This window comes from Lepidothrix coronata, unplaced genomic scaffold (genome assembly GCF_001604755.1).
Source record: "Lepidothrix coronata isolate B3197 unplaced genomic scaffold, Lepidothrix_coronata-1.0 Scaffold8, whole genome shotgun sequence".
Lineage (NCBI taxonomy): Eukaryota > Metazoa > Chordata > Aves > Passeriformes > Pipridae > Lepidothrix > Lepidothrix coronata.
The window spans coordinates 8,198,590-8,211,383 of record NW_016690188.1 but is presented as its reverse complement, the minus strand read 5'-3'; the positions used below and the strand labels follow the sequence as shown (position 1 = coordinate 8,211,383).

Below are 12,794 nucleotides of genomic sequence, written 5' to 3'. Positions count from 1 at the left end.
TTTCACAGAGGTTATTCCTAAGTGGATGGGTGAAAGCTAACTGAGGCCTCATAACTTCATTTTCTAACTTTAGAGGAATTAAATTCTATGCAAGCTACCTAATTTTTGAACGCTAGCCGTGATCACCACCTTATTACCAATGTGAAATGTGCACATTGGTAGGAAAAACTAGAATTTCTTCTACTAAGAAGCAGTTATCAGAAGTTCAAAACAATCAAAAATATTTGTGCTAGGATGCATCATGTGATTTTATGCTGCCTTCAGCATGACTGAGCCTTCACAGCTATTGTAAATAACATAAGAGCTTGTAGCTCTTGACAACTGGCTATTCCTACGTGTCCTAAATGATTTTTAGGATTAGAAATTGGAGACTGCCAGTATCACTGCTTGATTTTGTTATAAGAACAAAATGAGTTCATCCCCCAGGCTCTTGAACTACTTCAGTCCTTTTGTTCTTGATTTCTTTGTTACAGCTCTGTACTAGACACATTGTTGAAGTGTACAATATTTAGCATATGCTATGGCTGCAATTAGTTTTAAAGCCCCTTCCTGCATGATTTCCTTCCTATTTTTTCAATTGTGAAGTCAGTGTGTTCCTGAAGCTGATGATAATGTTACAGAAAGATAGGGGGAAGGGACAGAAAGAAGTCCTTACAGCTTCAGCCCATACCCGGGGCAAGACAGTTTACATATTTTAAAAAACCACACACACACAAGCATAATACACACTGGAGCCTTCTTACTCAAAACTAGTTTTATTTTAAAAAATAAGTTGAATGCATAGCACTCACAAAGATTCCATTGTTTTGGACATTTTGCATTTAGGAGCACCATTCTTATTTATGCCATAAAAAACACATTTTGGTTCTAATAGTAAGAACAGTGTATTTTTAATGTACACTGGTAAAGCCCTTTTAAATAATATAGATTGAAACTGTTCAGTGTACATTTTCTCTGTAGTCATGATGCAGCTGTAGTGTCAGAAAAAAACCCGCAAACTAAGTAATAAATTAAAAACAAACAGCATGTAGTGGATCTTTTTACAATTGACCTAATGTCTCAAAATAGTCAAATAATACCCTATTAAATGCAAATTTGCAGTATTAACTAACTGAATAAGCCCCCCACCCATTATAATTCCAGTGTTAAGTATTAGTTAAATTTTTATATATTGAATGCCTATGGAATAAATTTACTAATACCCCCCAAAAAGAAGAGCCTATACTGCTGTGTCACAAAAAAGATGACAAGTTAGCTGATTTAAAGATTTTACAGAAAAAAATTGCTACAGGTATCTGCTGTTATTTCAAGTCATGGTCTATTACAAGACTGTACATTCATAGCATCAGAGGTAGTTAGAGCACTGAGGACTTGGATACAGCATTGCAACAAATCAAACCAGCAGAAAGAAGTCCATTTCCCTCTAAAATGGGTAACAGTGCCAAGTAAAAAGCACGGCATCTTATGAGGTGGAAAGTCTCTACTTAACACTACTCTCAGACATGGGGAAATATTCATTAAGAGGAGAGGAGAAGAAAAAAAACTCAAACCAACTTGCTCTTTAATAAAGAACTGATCACACTATGCCTATTTCAAAGTTGATTCTCTAGCATAAAACAGAGGGGGTCATCTTTTCCACTCACCCTCCCATCCCTCTTGACTTGCACATCTATGCTACAAAAGCCCACAACAAAAATTGGGATTTAAAAGACAAAACAAGAGAAACAGGATTTCTTCTCCTCAACAATAAACAGGTTTTCATAGCATGTTACATAATTCAATACCAGAACGAATGAACACAGCTGTCCTCCCTCCATTCTGAACATTATAGTCATGAAGGCTTTATTTTAATATTGATATTGTAACTTAATTGCCCCTGCTTTCAAAACAGTCTCTGTAAGATTCACAATACTTCAGTGTCATTTGATGGTACACAATTTTAAGTGCTGCCACTAAGACAGGGGAGAAGGTGGTAAAAGAACAAATAAAACAACCAAAAAAAAGCCCTTAAGCCTATATACTATAAAGATATTTTTAAATAGTAAGAGTCCTGTCATCCATACCTCTTCCTCCCATTCTACCACAGGAAAAAGTCAGGTATCCTCTTGTATTAGGGAAAAAAAACAACCAAACAAAAAGAAACAAACAAAAAACCCCCAAACCATCTCCATTAATATCTCTACCACCATTTTCATCCAAGAGTTGGATGAGTGAAGCTTTCTACCCTCACACTATCCACTCCACAGGAGAGAGTGTAATTCCATAAAGTTACGTAATTAGCACCTTAATTGTGATAAAGCAGTTCGCTCTGCAATATATTTTTGATCCACCCATTTAGAAGAGTAAATCTCTGTATCTTCTTCTAGAACTCCCAAATAGTAGAAGAAAAAGTTGCCCCATTATTACCTGAGAATTTCCCTCCACTATTAAGCCTGACAGAACTGGATTTCTGTAAGCATTTAACTGTACTTGTTTTGTACGAGTGACACTGTCAGTACAACTGGAGGATGCTTTCTGTTGGTTAATAATACACGTGTTTGTGTGTGTACACAGAGCAATCACAGCCAGTGCAGAAGTTCTAGTACAGTACAAGTTCAGCTGAAACTTTCTCTTTTCTTCAATTACCACACTGCTGGGCAGTAGTTCACATCTATGTTCTGTGAACACTGACATATCCCTTTGGTTCTCTGCATAGATGCCCTGAAGAAAAGCCACTTCACTTGCTATAGTATCTTCCCTCTCTGCCTTCCTTCCTCAAGTTATACCCCAATTAGTGTACAAACCAGCAGCACAGAGTAATGAATAGAAAATTCCCTGAGTTAGTATGAAAGAGTTACTTTAAACATAAAAAGGATAGGGAGGAGAAAAGAGGCAAAAAGATATTGTCTCTCCTGCAAGGTACAGAACTTAAGAACTAGCCAAAATACCAGTTAACTCACATGCCTTAGCCTAAAGCAAATATCCAACGCAAGTGGTGAAAAAGGGGCAAGAGTATGGAGTCAGCCAAATGAGATTTGTTTCTTCCTGTGATCACCATGTATCTGTAGAAGTCTGGCATTCAGTGGATTCTTGAGTTTCAGTAAATATAAGGTAATTGTTAATACTGTATGGTGGTATTACATAAATGTCTTCAAAATAATACTGCATTATCTCCTTCATTAAAAGGTAAGTCTGTAGTTAGTCCACAGCTATTTTTCTTTTGAATAGTATTTCACAGACATGCATTAGAAGAACTGAATATGCTGAGTGTCAGAGTAAGAACTTATTATCCCCAAGCATACAGAGTCTTTTCCAGAGGATGGTCTGAGTGTTTATTTTTTGCAGTCTGTATTTGAGCTGTGGTACCGGTTGCCAATCCAGTTGCTTTTTTTCCTGGAAAGACACCTTTTTTATTCAATTTTTTGCCCTCAAACTTGAGATTTAACAAAAAAAATGAAACAATTTCCACACAACTCCCCACCCCAAACAAACAAGCACAAAAATATTTTGTAGTTATCACCTCTCAAAGCAGGGAGTAATACAGGAATATCGTCCATTCACTTGGTAACTCCGGTTGTAGGAGACACTAATACATGGCTTCACTTCCAGTGGCACAGCCAAGGACGTGGCAGCACCAGTCTGTACGTGGCCTCGGGCCTGACCACTGGACTGTAAGGCAGCAGGGCAAGTCTGAAGTGGGTAAGATGCTGTGTGATTAGATGACAGTATCTGTTGGCAGCTTTGCTGCTGTGATGTCTGATGGTGGTACTGTAATGAAGACTGATGAGCCTGGAGATAGTGGGGTATGTGCTGCTGAGCATTGGCCTGCTGGGGGGTTGGGGCTGGGGGCTGAAATACAGAGTGTTGGGCAGACTGAGCATGTTGTCCTTTTTGCTTGTTTGCTTCCTTCACGTCATTATCATGCGCACTGAAACAAATGGAGAACAGAGAATACATCAAAATAGATACTATTTAAACTTTTCTGGGCTAACTTTTAAAGAGTACCCTAAAAATGATGCAAATATCTGAAATCTTCCAAAGCTTTTTTAAAAGATGAAAGAAAATAGTTTTAGCTTACCCTTTACAATCATCTAAGGTTTTAAAATTTGGTTAGGGTACAGTCTTTTTTCAGCATTTCACTTCATTGCATAGCAATAAAAATGCAGATGATAGCCAAGTACAATACAAATAATACAGCAGTATCTAGAATTAAAGTGCAGTAAAGTTTGGTACTGTACTTTATTATCCCAATAAATTTCCAGATTATCATAACCTGAAATTGGAAGGTATTTGCTACTTCTACCTCATTTAAATTAAACAGAGCATAAAGTTTTTGAAGACAGGATATCAGAAATGTTTTTAAGATCTCCATTACAGTACTTAAAGTTCATATGTATACTGATTATATTGATATTGGATCCTGTTCTGGGAAGCAGAAACACTTCTTTTTTTCCTTCCTCTCCCTTTTTTTCTACACCATCCAGTAGGCTCACTTGAATTCCCTTTGATTTACACCTGTCTGAAGTATATCTAGACACACTCCTTCTTGCTCTTATGCTGAGGCTAAGCAGATGTGCACACTTCATTCCTAATTTGTTATGGTGCTCCCCCCACAAACTGTTCCAGAGCAATACTGAAAACACTTCTGCAACAGCACTTGCATGCTTCAGGTACTAGTTTGACTTTCATTACACACATTAGTGAAACCAAAAGAGGCCATTGGGGTCATAATGTCACACTTCTAACACCAGTGTGATTCTTCTAGATACCACTGTGCTTCTGCTGATCAAAATTATGTTCAGATCTGGGCAAGAGCAAACTTCTGTAGGGGGAAAGCAGATTGTGTAACATCCTTTCCCAGTAAGATTCACTTGGCATACGTTGACATCTTTATCTCATGTCAACTGTATCTCTCCACTGTAGTGCAAGAATGGATACAGCAAAAATAGATACAAACTCCCTGTCATTTCCTCCCCCAGAAGCTGGCCACTCAAACAGTCTGCACATTTGATCCATCATCTGTTTGGAGCATGCCTTGAACTTCTAAGTCTTCTGTATGGAAGCTCCTATGCCTTCGTTGTGCTTCACCATCTCCTTTTGCTCTCTGAGCAGAACAGAGAGATTGGTAACAAGTTATCTAAGATTCTCAAAGCATCCCAGAAGATGTTCAGTGGAAATGCGAGGCTGAGGTTTGTTTGTTGAAAGAACAGGAAAGAGATCTGACAAAGTTTCTTTTTTTGGAAAGAACAAAACAGCTATTACCTAACAATATTCCCTAATACTTACGTATTTTTAGAACAGAGAAACAGAAATTAAGAAAGAAATTTAAATGCAGTGTTGACAGCAATTAAGCATAACAACAGATGCAGAAACAGGCTTTAAAAAAGCTGGTGCTGTTAACTTACATCAACAGTCGCTCAATACAGGGCACCAGGAAATCCCAGGAATAGGCAGTCAGATGGTGCAGGCGGGTAGGCCACGTTGGTGAGAGACGCAAGATAATCCTTGAAGAAGCTACACATGCAGTAGCAACTAAAGATGGAGCATAATTTAAAAATTCATGATCTAGAAAGAAGGAATGAGAAAAAGATTAAGTTTGATGTTATCTGTCAAGACAACAAAGGAGTCATACTCTGATATCCATAACTCACCTTGCAATGATACTTCCAGAAAGTAATCAGCATACTTTGCCATATATAACTTAGTCTTCTCTAAGCAGACCATTGGCCAGCCATCATGAAGATCAGTCTCATGGACAGCAATAGAAAGATAATAGTCGATGAAATGAGCAGCAGTTGGGAGGCACAAATTCCACTGAAATGTTTCTAGCAACAACAACTCCATATGAAGCAAATTCTGTTTTGTTAGTACCAAATTCATGTTAGTCATACAGCCCAAGCTGTTCAACTGTTCAAGTTTGGGAACACTGTCTTCCTTTTCTTCAAATTTACCTTCAGGTGAACAGAAAGAGGAGGGGAAAAAAAGGTTCAGCACAAGTGAACAATAAAATGGATCGTATCTAATGTCTTCATTGGTCATATTTCAATTCTACTAAGTCAAACAAGCCTGAGACTTTCCTGCAGATGCAAAGCTCAAATGGAATACATCAGAGACAAAAAGGGGTATGTACTATAAACAGCTAGATTTCAGCAGATAATGTCAAACTGGGTAGGATATTGTGCAGTGCCATGTTTCCTGTTGGTTTTCTCACGCTGGCACACAGAAGCTGGTTGCCAAGAGCAAAAGTAAGATCTGTTAGGACATCACTGGCACTGCATATGCAAGTTTTTGTCACCAAATTATTGTGTAATGTGCCCCCATCATCAATGAAATACCCCTGTGATGTGACTTGGCGAAAAACCACCACAGCATTTGGCTTTAATCACCCTCCCATCCTCACAGACCCTTTTTGTTTCTCGAGCTCATTAGAGCATAGTTAGAGCTCTAGTAAATGTGGCTGCTTTTAATGCCTGCTATGGTAAGTACAGTTTTAGATTTGAGAGCTGGCAAACTGCTCCAGCAGTTCAAACAAGTGGATTTCAGCAATGTGCATCTGAAAACCCCCTCTGCCATACACAGTTTCAACTTTAACACTGCTAGCAGCTTCAGCTTTCCTTGGACTTTTAGACTTTTAACTTGTCAGGCGTGTATGTTTTTAGCCTAAAGCAAAATTATGTACGTAGAAAACCCATTAATAAAAGAAACAAGTGTCACATTTCCATACAGTTTGCCATATGGTTGTGCTATTTCAATTTCATTGCAAATTCTTTCCATCTTACACTCTATTCAGTACTACATGATATGTTGTAAATGCACATTCTTTGAGTTTTGCAGGACTGAACATACGCGAACGTTTGCTTTTTTCAACAGTGGAGGTACTTATCCAATACCAGTCCCAGTCTGTTAGTTTTTGTTTCTCATACTCTAGCAATTACAGAAATAAAAATTTCAGGTGTCACATAATAATTTCTCTTATTACTTATATAACTTTATCAGATATATCAGTGTCATAACTTATTACACCACTAATTAAACTGCTTGTTTAAGCCACTCAGGGCAAAAGTTTAAAATAGCATTCTAGTTTGTGCTCTCTGAACCAATCCATACACTGCTTCTCAGAAGAGTGAGTACTCCAGGCTTTCAGAGCTACTTCCAGCTTGTCATGAAAGATGGCAGAGGTCATTTAAAAAAAAAAACAAACAAATCCTCTTCAGAACATGAATTTAATTTGAAAATCTGGCATTAGTTCAAAGCCAATCCATTTTCCTAAATGGATTACAGTGGTTTCTGAGGCAAGGTTTTCATACTCAGCATGACATCCTTTGCCAAAAGAAGATTGCTGGCTGGTGGTACCTAGTCAATGTCTACCCTTTAGAAGAATCTGAAATAATGCTTTTCTGGTTTAACTATTCTGCTGAATGGCTGTGTTGGTGGAGACAGGGGATGCAATGAAAGGATGTCGTTCACCAAAACCAGCCAACACCATAGCGCTCCAATTTTGTAGTGAAGAGGGCCTAGAGCTAGTGTGATACACCTTACTTGAGAAAATGAAAATAGATTCAGAGAAACAGATCATCAGAAACTGAACCAACAGTTAATTCTGCTGCTAGGACCAGGTTCTTTGAATCTATTGGTTTAAGAACAAGTGCCAGCAGATTTCCCAGCAAACCACACCCATATTTCTTCAGGGACATCGAAAAGGGGTCCACAAACGTTGAAAGATGGATAGACACCACAAGAATCTAGCTGAGGTCAATACAGGCAGCACTGTTCATAATGACTGTTTGTAATTAGTTCTGTCTTGAGAGTATTGTGCATTGACAAATGTATTTCACCAGCATTACATTTTGTATGTGACAATACAGGATTTATGTTAGCTTTAGCTTGCTTAGAGAACATTGCAATTTACAAAATCTGAAGTATTCCAGAAGCACAAGCACCATCAGCAGAATGCAGCGCAGTCTACATACGGTTTATTTAACTTCTTCCTTTATCACAGATATGCAAATTTCTCATTTCCGCCACATGATCTACCTATTTTGAGATATCTCTAGAAAGACAGTTTTTCTGCTCCTACAACATAGCTCTAAAAGTTCACATTAGAATAATTTGCTTCCAAGCATAAACATTAGTTTTAATCACAGTTTGTTTTTTCTACCCTCAGTTTCATCAGGTGCCAACAGAAATCAAAATGAGAGTCTAAAGGAAGGCTCTACCAACTGGGCCAAACTGATACACACTAATCTGCTCATCTTTTATATTCACTTTGTTTCCCCCCATCTGCTCTATCCCACCAAGACACAACTTGCATTTGGCAGTACAACCTATATTACGTATCTCAATTATATATCTCTATCTGTAGATTATATATCTCTATTATAATCTATATAAAGTCTGGTACCACATACTTACTCGCTAAAAGTAAACAGGAAAGAGCAACCACGTGCAGCTGCTGTGTGGATATGTCATAGCGGTCCATGAAGAGGTCCAGCAGATACACAGCCAGGTGTCGCGCAGCAGGGCAGAGCCTGAACCGATTGCTCACGATGGCAATCAGGTCTGCAAAGTATCTTCTCAGGTGTAACTGGGGAGACTGGCCTTTGTAGGAGGGCAGCTTCAGCTCCTAAGTGGACAGCAGCAGGTAGTTTTATTAAAACCATCATTTCAGTTTGGTATTAATTGGTATCAAATTAATATAGCTGATATTCTCCAATTTATCATGGAATAAAGGGTTTCTTCCTTCTCTTCACATGATCTCGGACTCCTTTTTTACAGAACAAAATCTCTTTGTTGTATTACAGAAGAACTAAGAAATACTTTATTTCTACACAACATTAGTATAACAATTTAAAATTTAACATCTTTCAACTGGGCAATCTGCCAGAGCAACTTCAGCTTTTACAGTTTCTATTGTATTACCTCTGCTGCAAAGGCTGTACCTGCCAGCAGGGACACAGCAAGGGTATGCAAGTACTCCTCAGCTGCTTCAACTCGAAGTCCAATAGTTTAACTCAACCCCTCTCTTGCTACAGCTCAATCCCAGCAAACAGACTTTGCACCGCAGTATTTGCAAGTTCCAATGCTGCCAAATCTCCTGCCTCCAGGAAAAGACCACTAACAGCTAGATGAACCTTAAGAAGAGGAACGGGGAGTGCACGTACCAACATTTGCTGCATGCGTGTGTTTAAACGCTGACCTGACCGATGTCGCACTGACGCCGATTACAGTTAAGTGTACACAAACCTCACATCGTCTCAGATTTCCAGGGGGGACCCCTCGAAACAAAGCCTTACCAACACGAAAGCTGAGAAAAATCCGTGGCATGATCTACTTTGAGCAAAAAATTTGGTCTGGCAGAAAACATCGTTTCTCAGGCTCCTGCCTAGTAGTCAGTACCTCCTCTTGTATACAGCAGTATCATGAATAAATTTATGAGTTAGATTGTGCAGCCCACTCACAATGTGTAAATAGGATTTTGAGTAAAATTACATTTCCAGCAGAAATTACTTGATTTGATTTAACGTGATTAATTTAACTTGATGACATCAAGTAGGAATGGAGTCACACAAATTTTTAAAAGTTTTAATGTGAATTCAAAGTTCTGAAACATACTATTGAAGTGAAAAAACCCCTGCATAAACCAACTCTCCACCTACTAAGCTTCAGAATTCACCTTCCACAGCAACTCAGCTTTAGTAATGATAACTTTGGTAGCAAATAAATGACCTTGTCCTTCTCTCACGTCCCCATACCCCCTCATCAAAAAAAAAAAGTTGCTTTAGCAGCCACACCTTCAGGAAAAATAATCCGCTGGCCGACTACTATCAGGCAGCAAAGGCACGTTTTTAGTAGGTTCAGTCACTGTAAACTGATTTTCAGCTCTGTGCGTAAGATGTGCTTTTTCTATGAAAGTAGCCCCAAAGAGCAACTTTTGAGTCAGTCGAAGCAAATCCGAGAGATTGCCTAAACCCTCTACTATTCTTACCGCACCCAGCGTTTGTACCATCGGGTTTTTGTTTGTCTGAGTTTTTTTTGTTTCAATAACATCACCACGCTCCCCGCGGAGTTCAGACCCGGACCGCCGTAGACATCCCGACAGCAGCACCGGGCGCTCCGTGACCCCTGTGCCTTCCAGAGCAGCGAGGGCACGGTCCGGCCGCTCGGACCCGCTGTCAGGGCACACAGTCCGAACGTCCGCGGGAGGGAAGGAAGGCACGGCGGGTTCAAGGTTCAAGGGGTTCAAGGTTTACAAGATTTACAAAAGCCGACCCCGCCGAGCCTCGGCGGCCTAGCGGGGCCGCCCCACACGCGCTCTCCGCCCGCCGCAGCCCCACAAAGGCGCCGGGGCCACCCCCCCGGGGTACCTTGTACCGAAGCGCTTGGTGGATGTCGGCCGCCAGCTGTCCTGTCCACCACTGCGCCTCCAGCTCCATCGACGGCACGGCGCAGCACCCGGGCCCGGGCCCCGGGAAGGAAGCGGCGCTGGCTGAGGGCGGGACGGGCAGCGCCACCCTCGCCCCTTTCTGGCTCGCCTCCGGTTAACCGCGATCAGCTGCCGCGGGGCGCCCCCGGCCCCCCGGCCCAGCTGGCCGCCATGCGGGGCACAAGTGCGGCTCGTTAAGCCACCCCCTCCCGCGGCGGGGCACGGCCGGGCGAGGGGGGCTCGGAGGTGGCGGCGGGCGCGGGGGAGGCGGCGGGGCCCGGCCCGGGACACCCGAGCGCGGCGCGGCGGCCCCGGGGCTGCGCCGCCATCACGCGGTGCCGCGCGCCGCGCCCATTGTTAAAGGGCCGCGCGTGTACAAAGCCGGGCAGCGCCCGCCCGCGGCCGCCCGCCCACCAATGGCCGCCCGCCTTACAGCACGGCCCTCCCGCCCGCCAATGGCCAACCGCCTTACAGCGCGGCGCGCCCGCCGATCGCCAATCAGCGCGCGGCACTCGCTGGCCGGGCGCGGGGGGGCTTCGGGCCCGCGGGGGCTCCGCGGCCGCGCCGATAAAGGGCCGGGCCGGGAGGGGGTCGGGCTGGGTGAGTGTTGTGGAGTTTCTGTGCTGTCCCGATCGGCGGGGCTCGCCCGGCCGGAGCACGGCAGTGTTCAGCCTCCGTCCCGAGCTCTGGATAAGACGTTCTTCTTTGTTAGTTTGGGGTTTTGTTTATTTGTTTGTTTGTTTATTCCCTCCATTTCCCCGGTTCTCTCCCCGTCTGGCTGAGCTGTGCAGTGTTTGCACGTGGTGGCGGTGGCCCCTCGCTCAGCCCTTGCCCCGCAGGCACACTGTCCCGGGAGCAGTGCGGGGCGCACAGCCCTCCTGGGCTGCAGGAGCTCTGAGGCTCCAGTGTTGGATTTATTTCGCGGCCGAGCGCTTGTTCCCTGCTGGCTAAATCCCAGTGGGACGGTTTGCAGTGGCACACATCCCGCTTGTCGATAGCCTGTGCCGCTCACCCGAGCGCAGGGTCCGCGTCCTGGCGGCTGGTCACCGGGAGCTCCTGCCCTGTGTCAGCAGGAGGTGCTCGGCACCTGCTCTGTGCTCAGAAAGACTTTTCCTAGGTGCCGCCACTTCTCGGTAACCCCCTGCTACGGAAACAAAAGCAATAGTTGGTGTTTCATAGTGCTTTACGTATTTGAATTTCTGAATATCCAAACAACCAGCTGATGACAATGTAAAACCTGGTACAAGGCAAAGCGTTGGAGAAGAAGTGCTTTGGTTGCAGTTTATGTTGAAGGAGTATATTTAATTTTTCATTTTTACCCTTGCTCAGACATTTTTCCTTTCTTTTTAATTAAGAAAATGGAAACCAACTTTTTGACATAAGCAGCTTAATTACTCTGTAGTGGGGACTGTAAAAGCCTGTTCCTTTCAACATGAGTGTCTATGAACTGCAGTAGTCCCTTTCCTCTGAGGATGTGTGCTCATAGGTGGGAACCCTTGTTTTTGAGGATGCAGTTTTGGACAGTTTTAATTTATGCCTATAACATTATGTTATAGGCAAGTGCATGCTCAAGCTAATTTTGATATTTGCAGAGATATTGTTTTTAAATTGTTTATCCTTGAAGAAAGGCCATACCAAATAGTATGTTTTAAGGGTAAGATAAATCTCAAAAGCAGATTCCAAACAGAGACCTTGTCTTTTACAAAATCTTTATGGCCTTCAAAAATGTGTTGCCTGCATGAAGAGGGGAAAACTAATAAACACCAACATGCTAAAAACCTGTTACAATGGGCTGAAACAGGAAAGTGATGTTTCTGCTGTTATGACTACTAGCACTGCTGCCTCCCCCTAGAGCTTTTAAACGCTATGTGGATTAGTCTTTTGATGAACTGTGAAGCGGGGAAAAAAATATTGATACTTGCTGGCTTATTTTTCAGGTGCGCTTTTTTGACTGGAGTAGGAAACACCATCCTCACAAGGCTATGTGCTCTGAGGGCTATTTCACTTATATGTAACAGAAAAACAATTATGTCGCTGTTACTTGCCACTCTAGAAAGTTGAGTGAGCTGTGGAATTACCTATTTCAGATACTTTTCCCAAGTTCCCATTACAGCCTATGTTAATTGAGTTGCTGATCTTGTGAACAGTTACGTGTGTATCTGCTTTTCATGCAATGAAAACATAAGTTTGGAAAGAGCATCATCCCGCCCAAGGCCAGGATTGCTCCTGGCATGCATTTTTCTTCTCCTGGAGATATTCAGAAACTCATCCTGTTGAAAAGGCTAAGCGCTTATGTACGGCCAGGTCGTTATCTGCAGGAAGCATACATCTTTTCAGCTGTTAACAATCAGCCATTGGAATAATCCCCTCAGGGAAGTGGTGGTTTTCCCCA

At 42.4% G+C, this 12,794-nt stretch overlaps 1 protein-coding gene across 1 annotated transcript; it reads right to left on the bottom strand.

Annotated features, from left to right (window-relative positions):
• Positions 1–739: 739 nt before the first annotated feature.
• On the bottom strand, positions 740–10,479 carry CCNJ (cyclin J). The gene is made up of 5 exons (XM_017804152.1): positions 10,344–10,479; positions 8,392–8,602; positions 5,631–5,930; positions 5,385–5,544; positions 740–3,907 (listed from the first exon to the last, which is right to left on the bottom strand). The coding sequence occupies exons 1-5, from the start codon at positions 10,410–10,412 to the stop codon at positions 3,496–3,498; spliced, it is 1,152 nt and encodes a 383-aa protein (XP_017659641.1). The 5' UTR covers positions 10,413–10,479; the 3' UTR covers positions 740–3,495.
• Between the last annotated feature and the right edge of the window lie 2,315 nt (positions 10,480–12,794).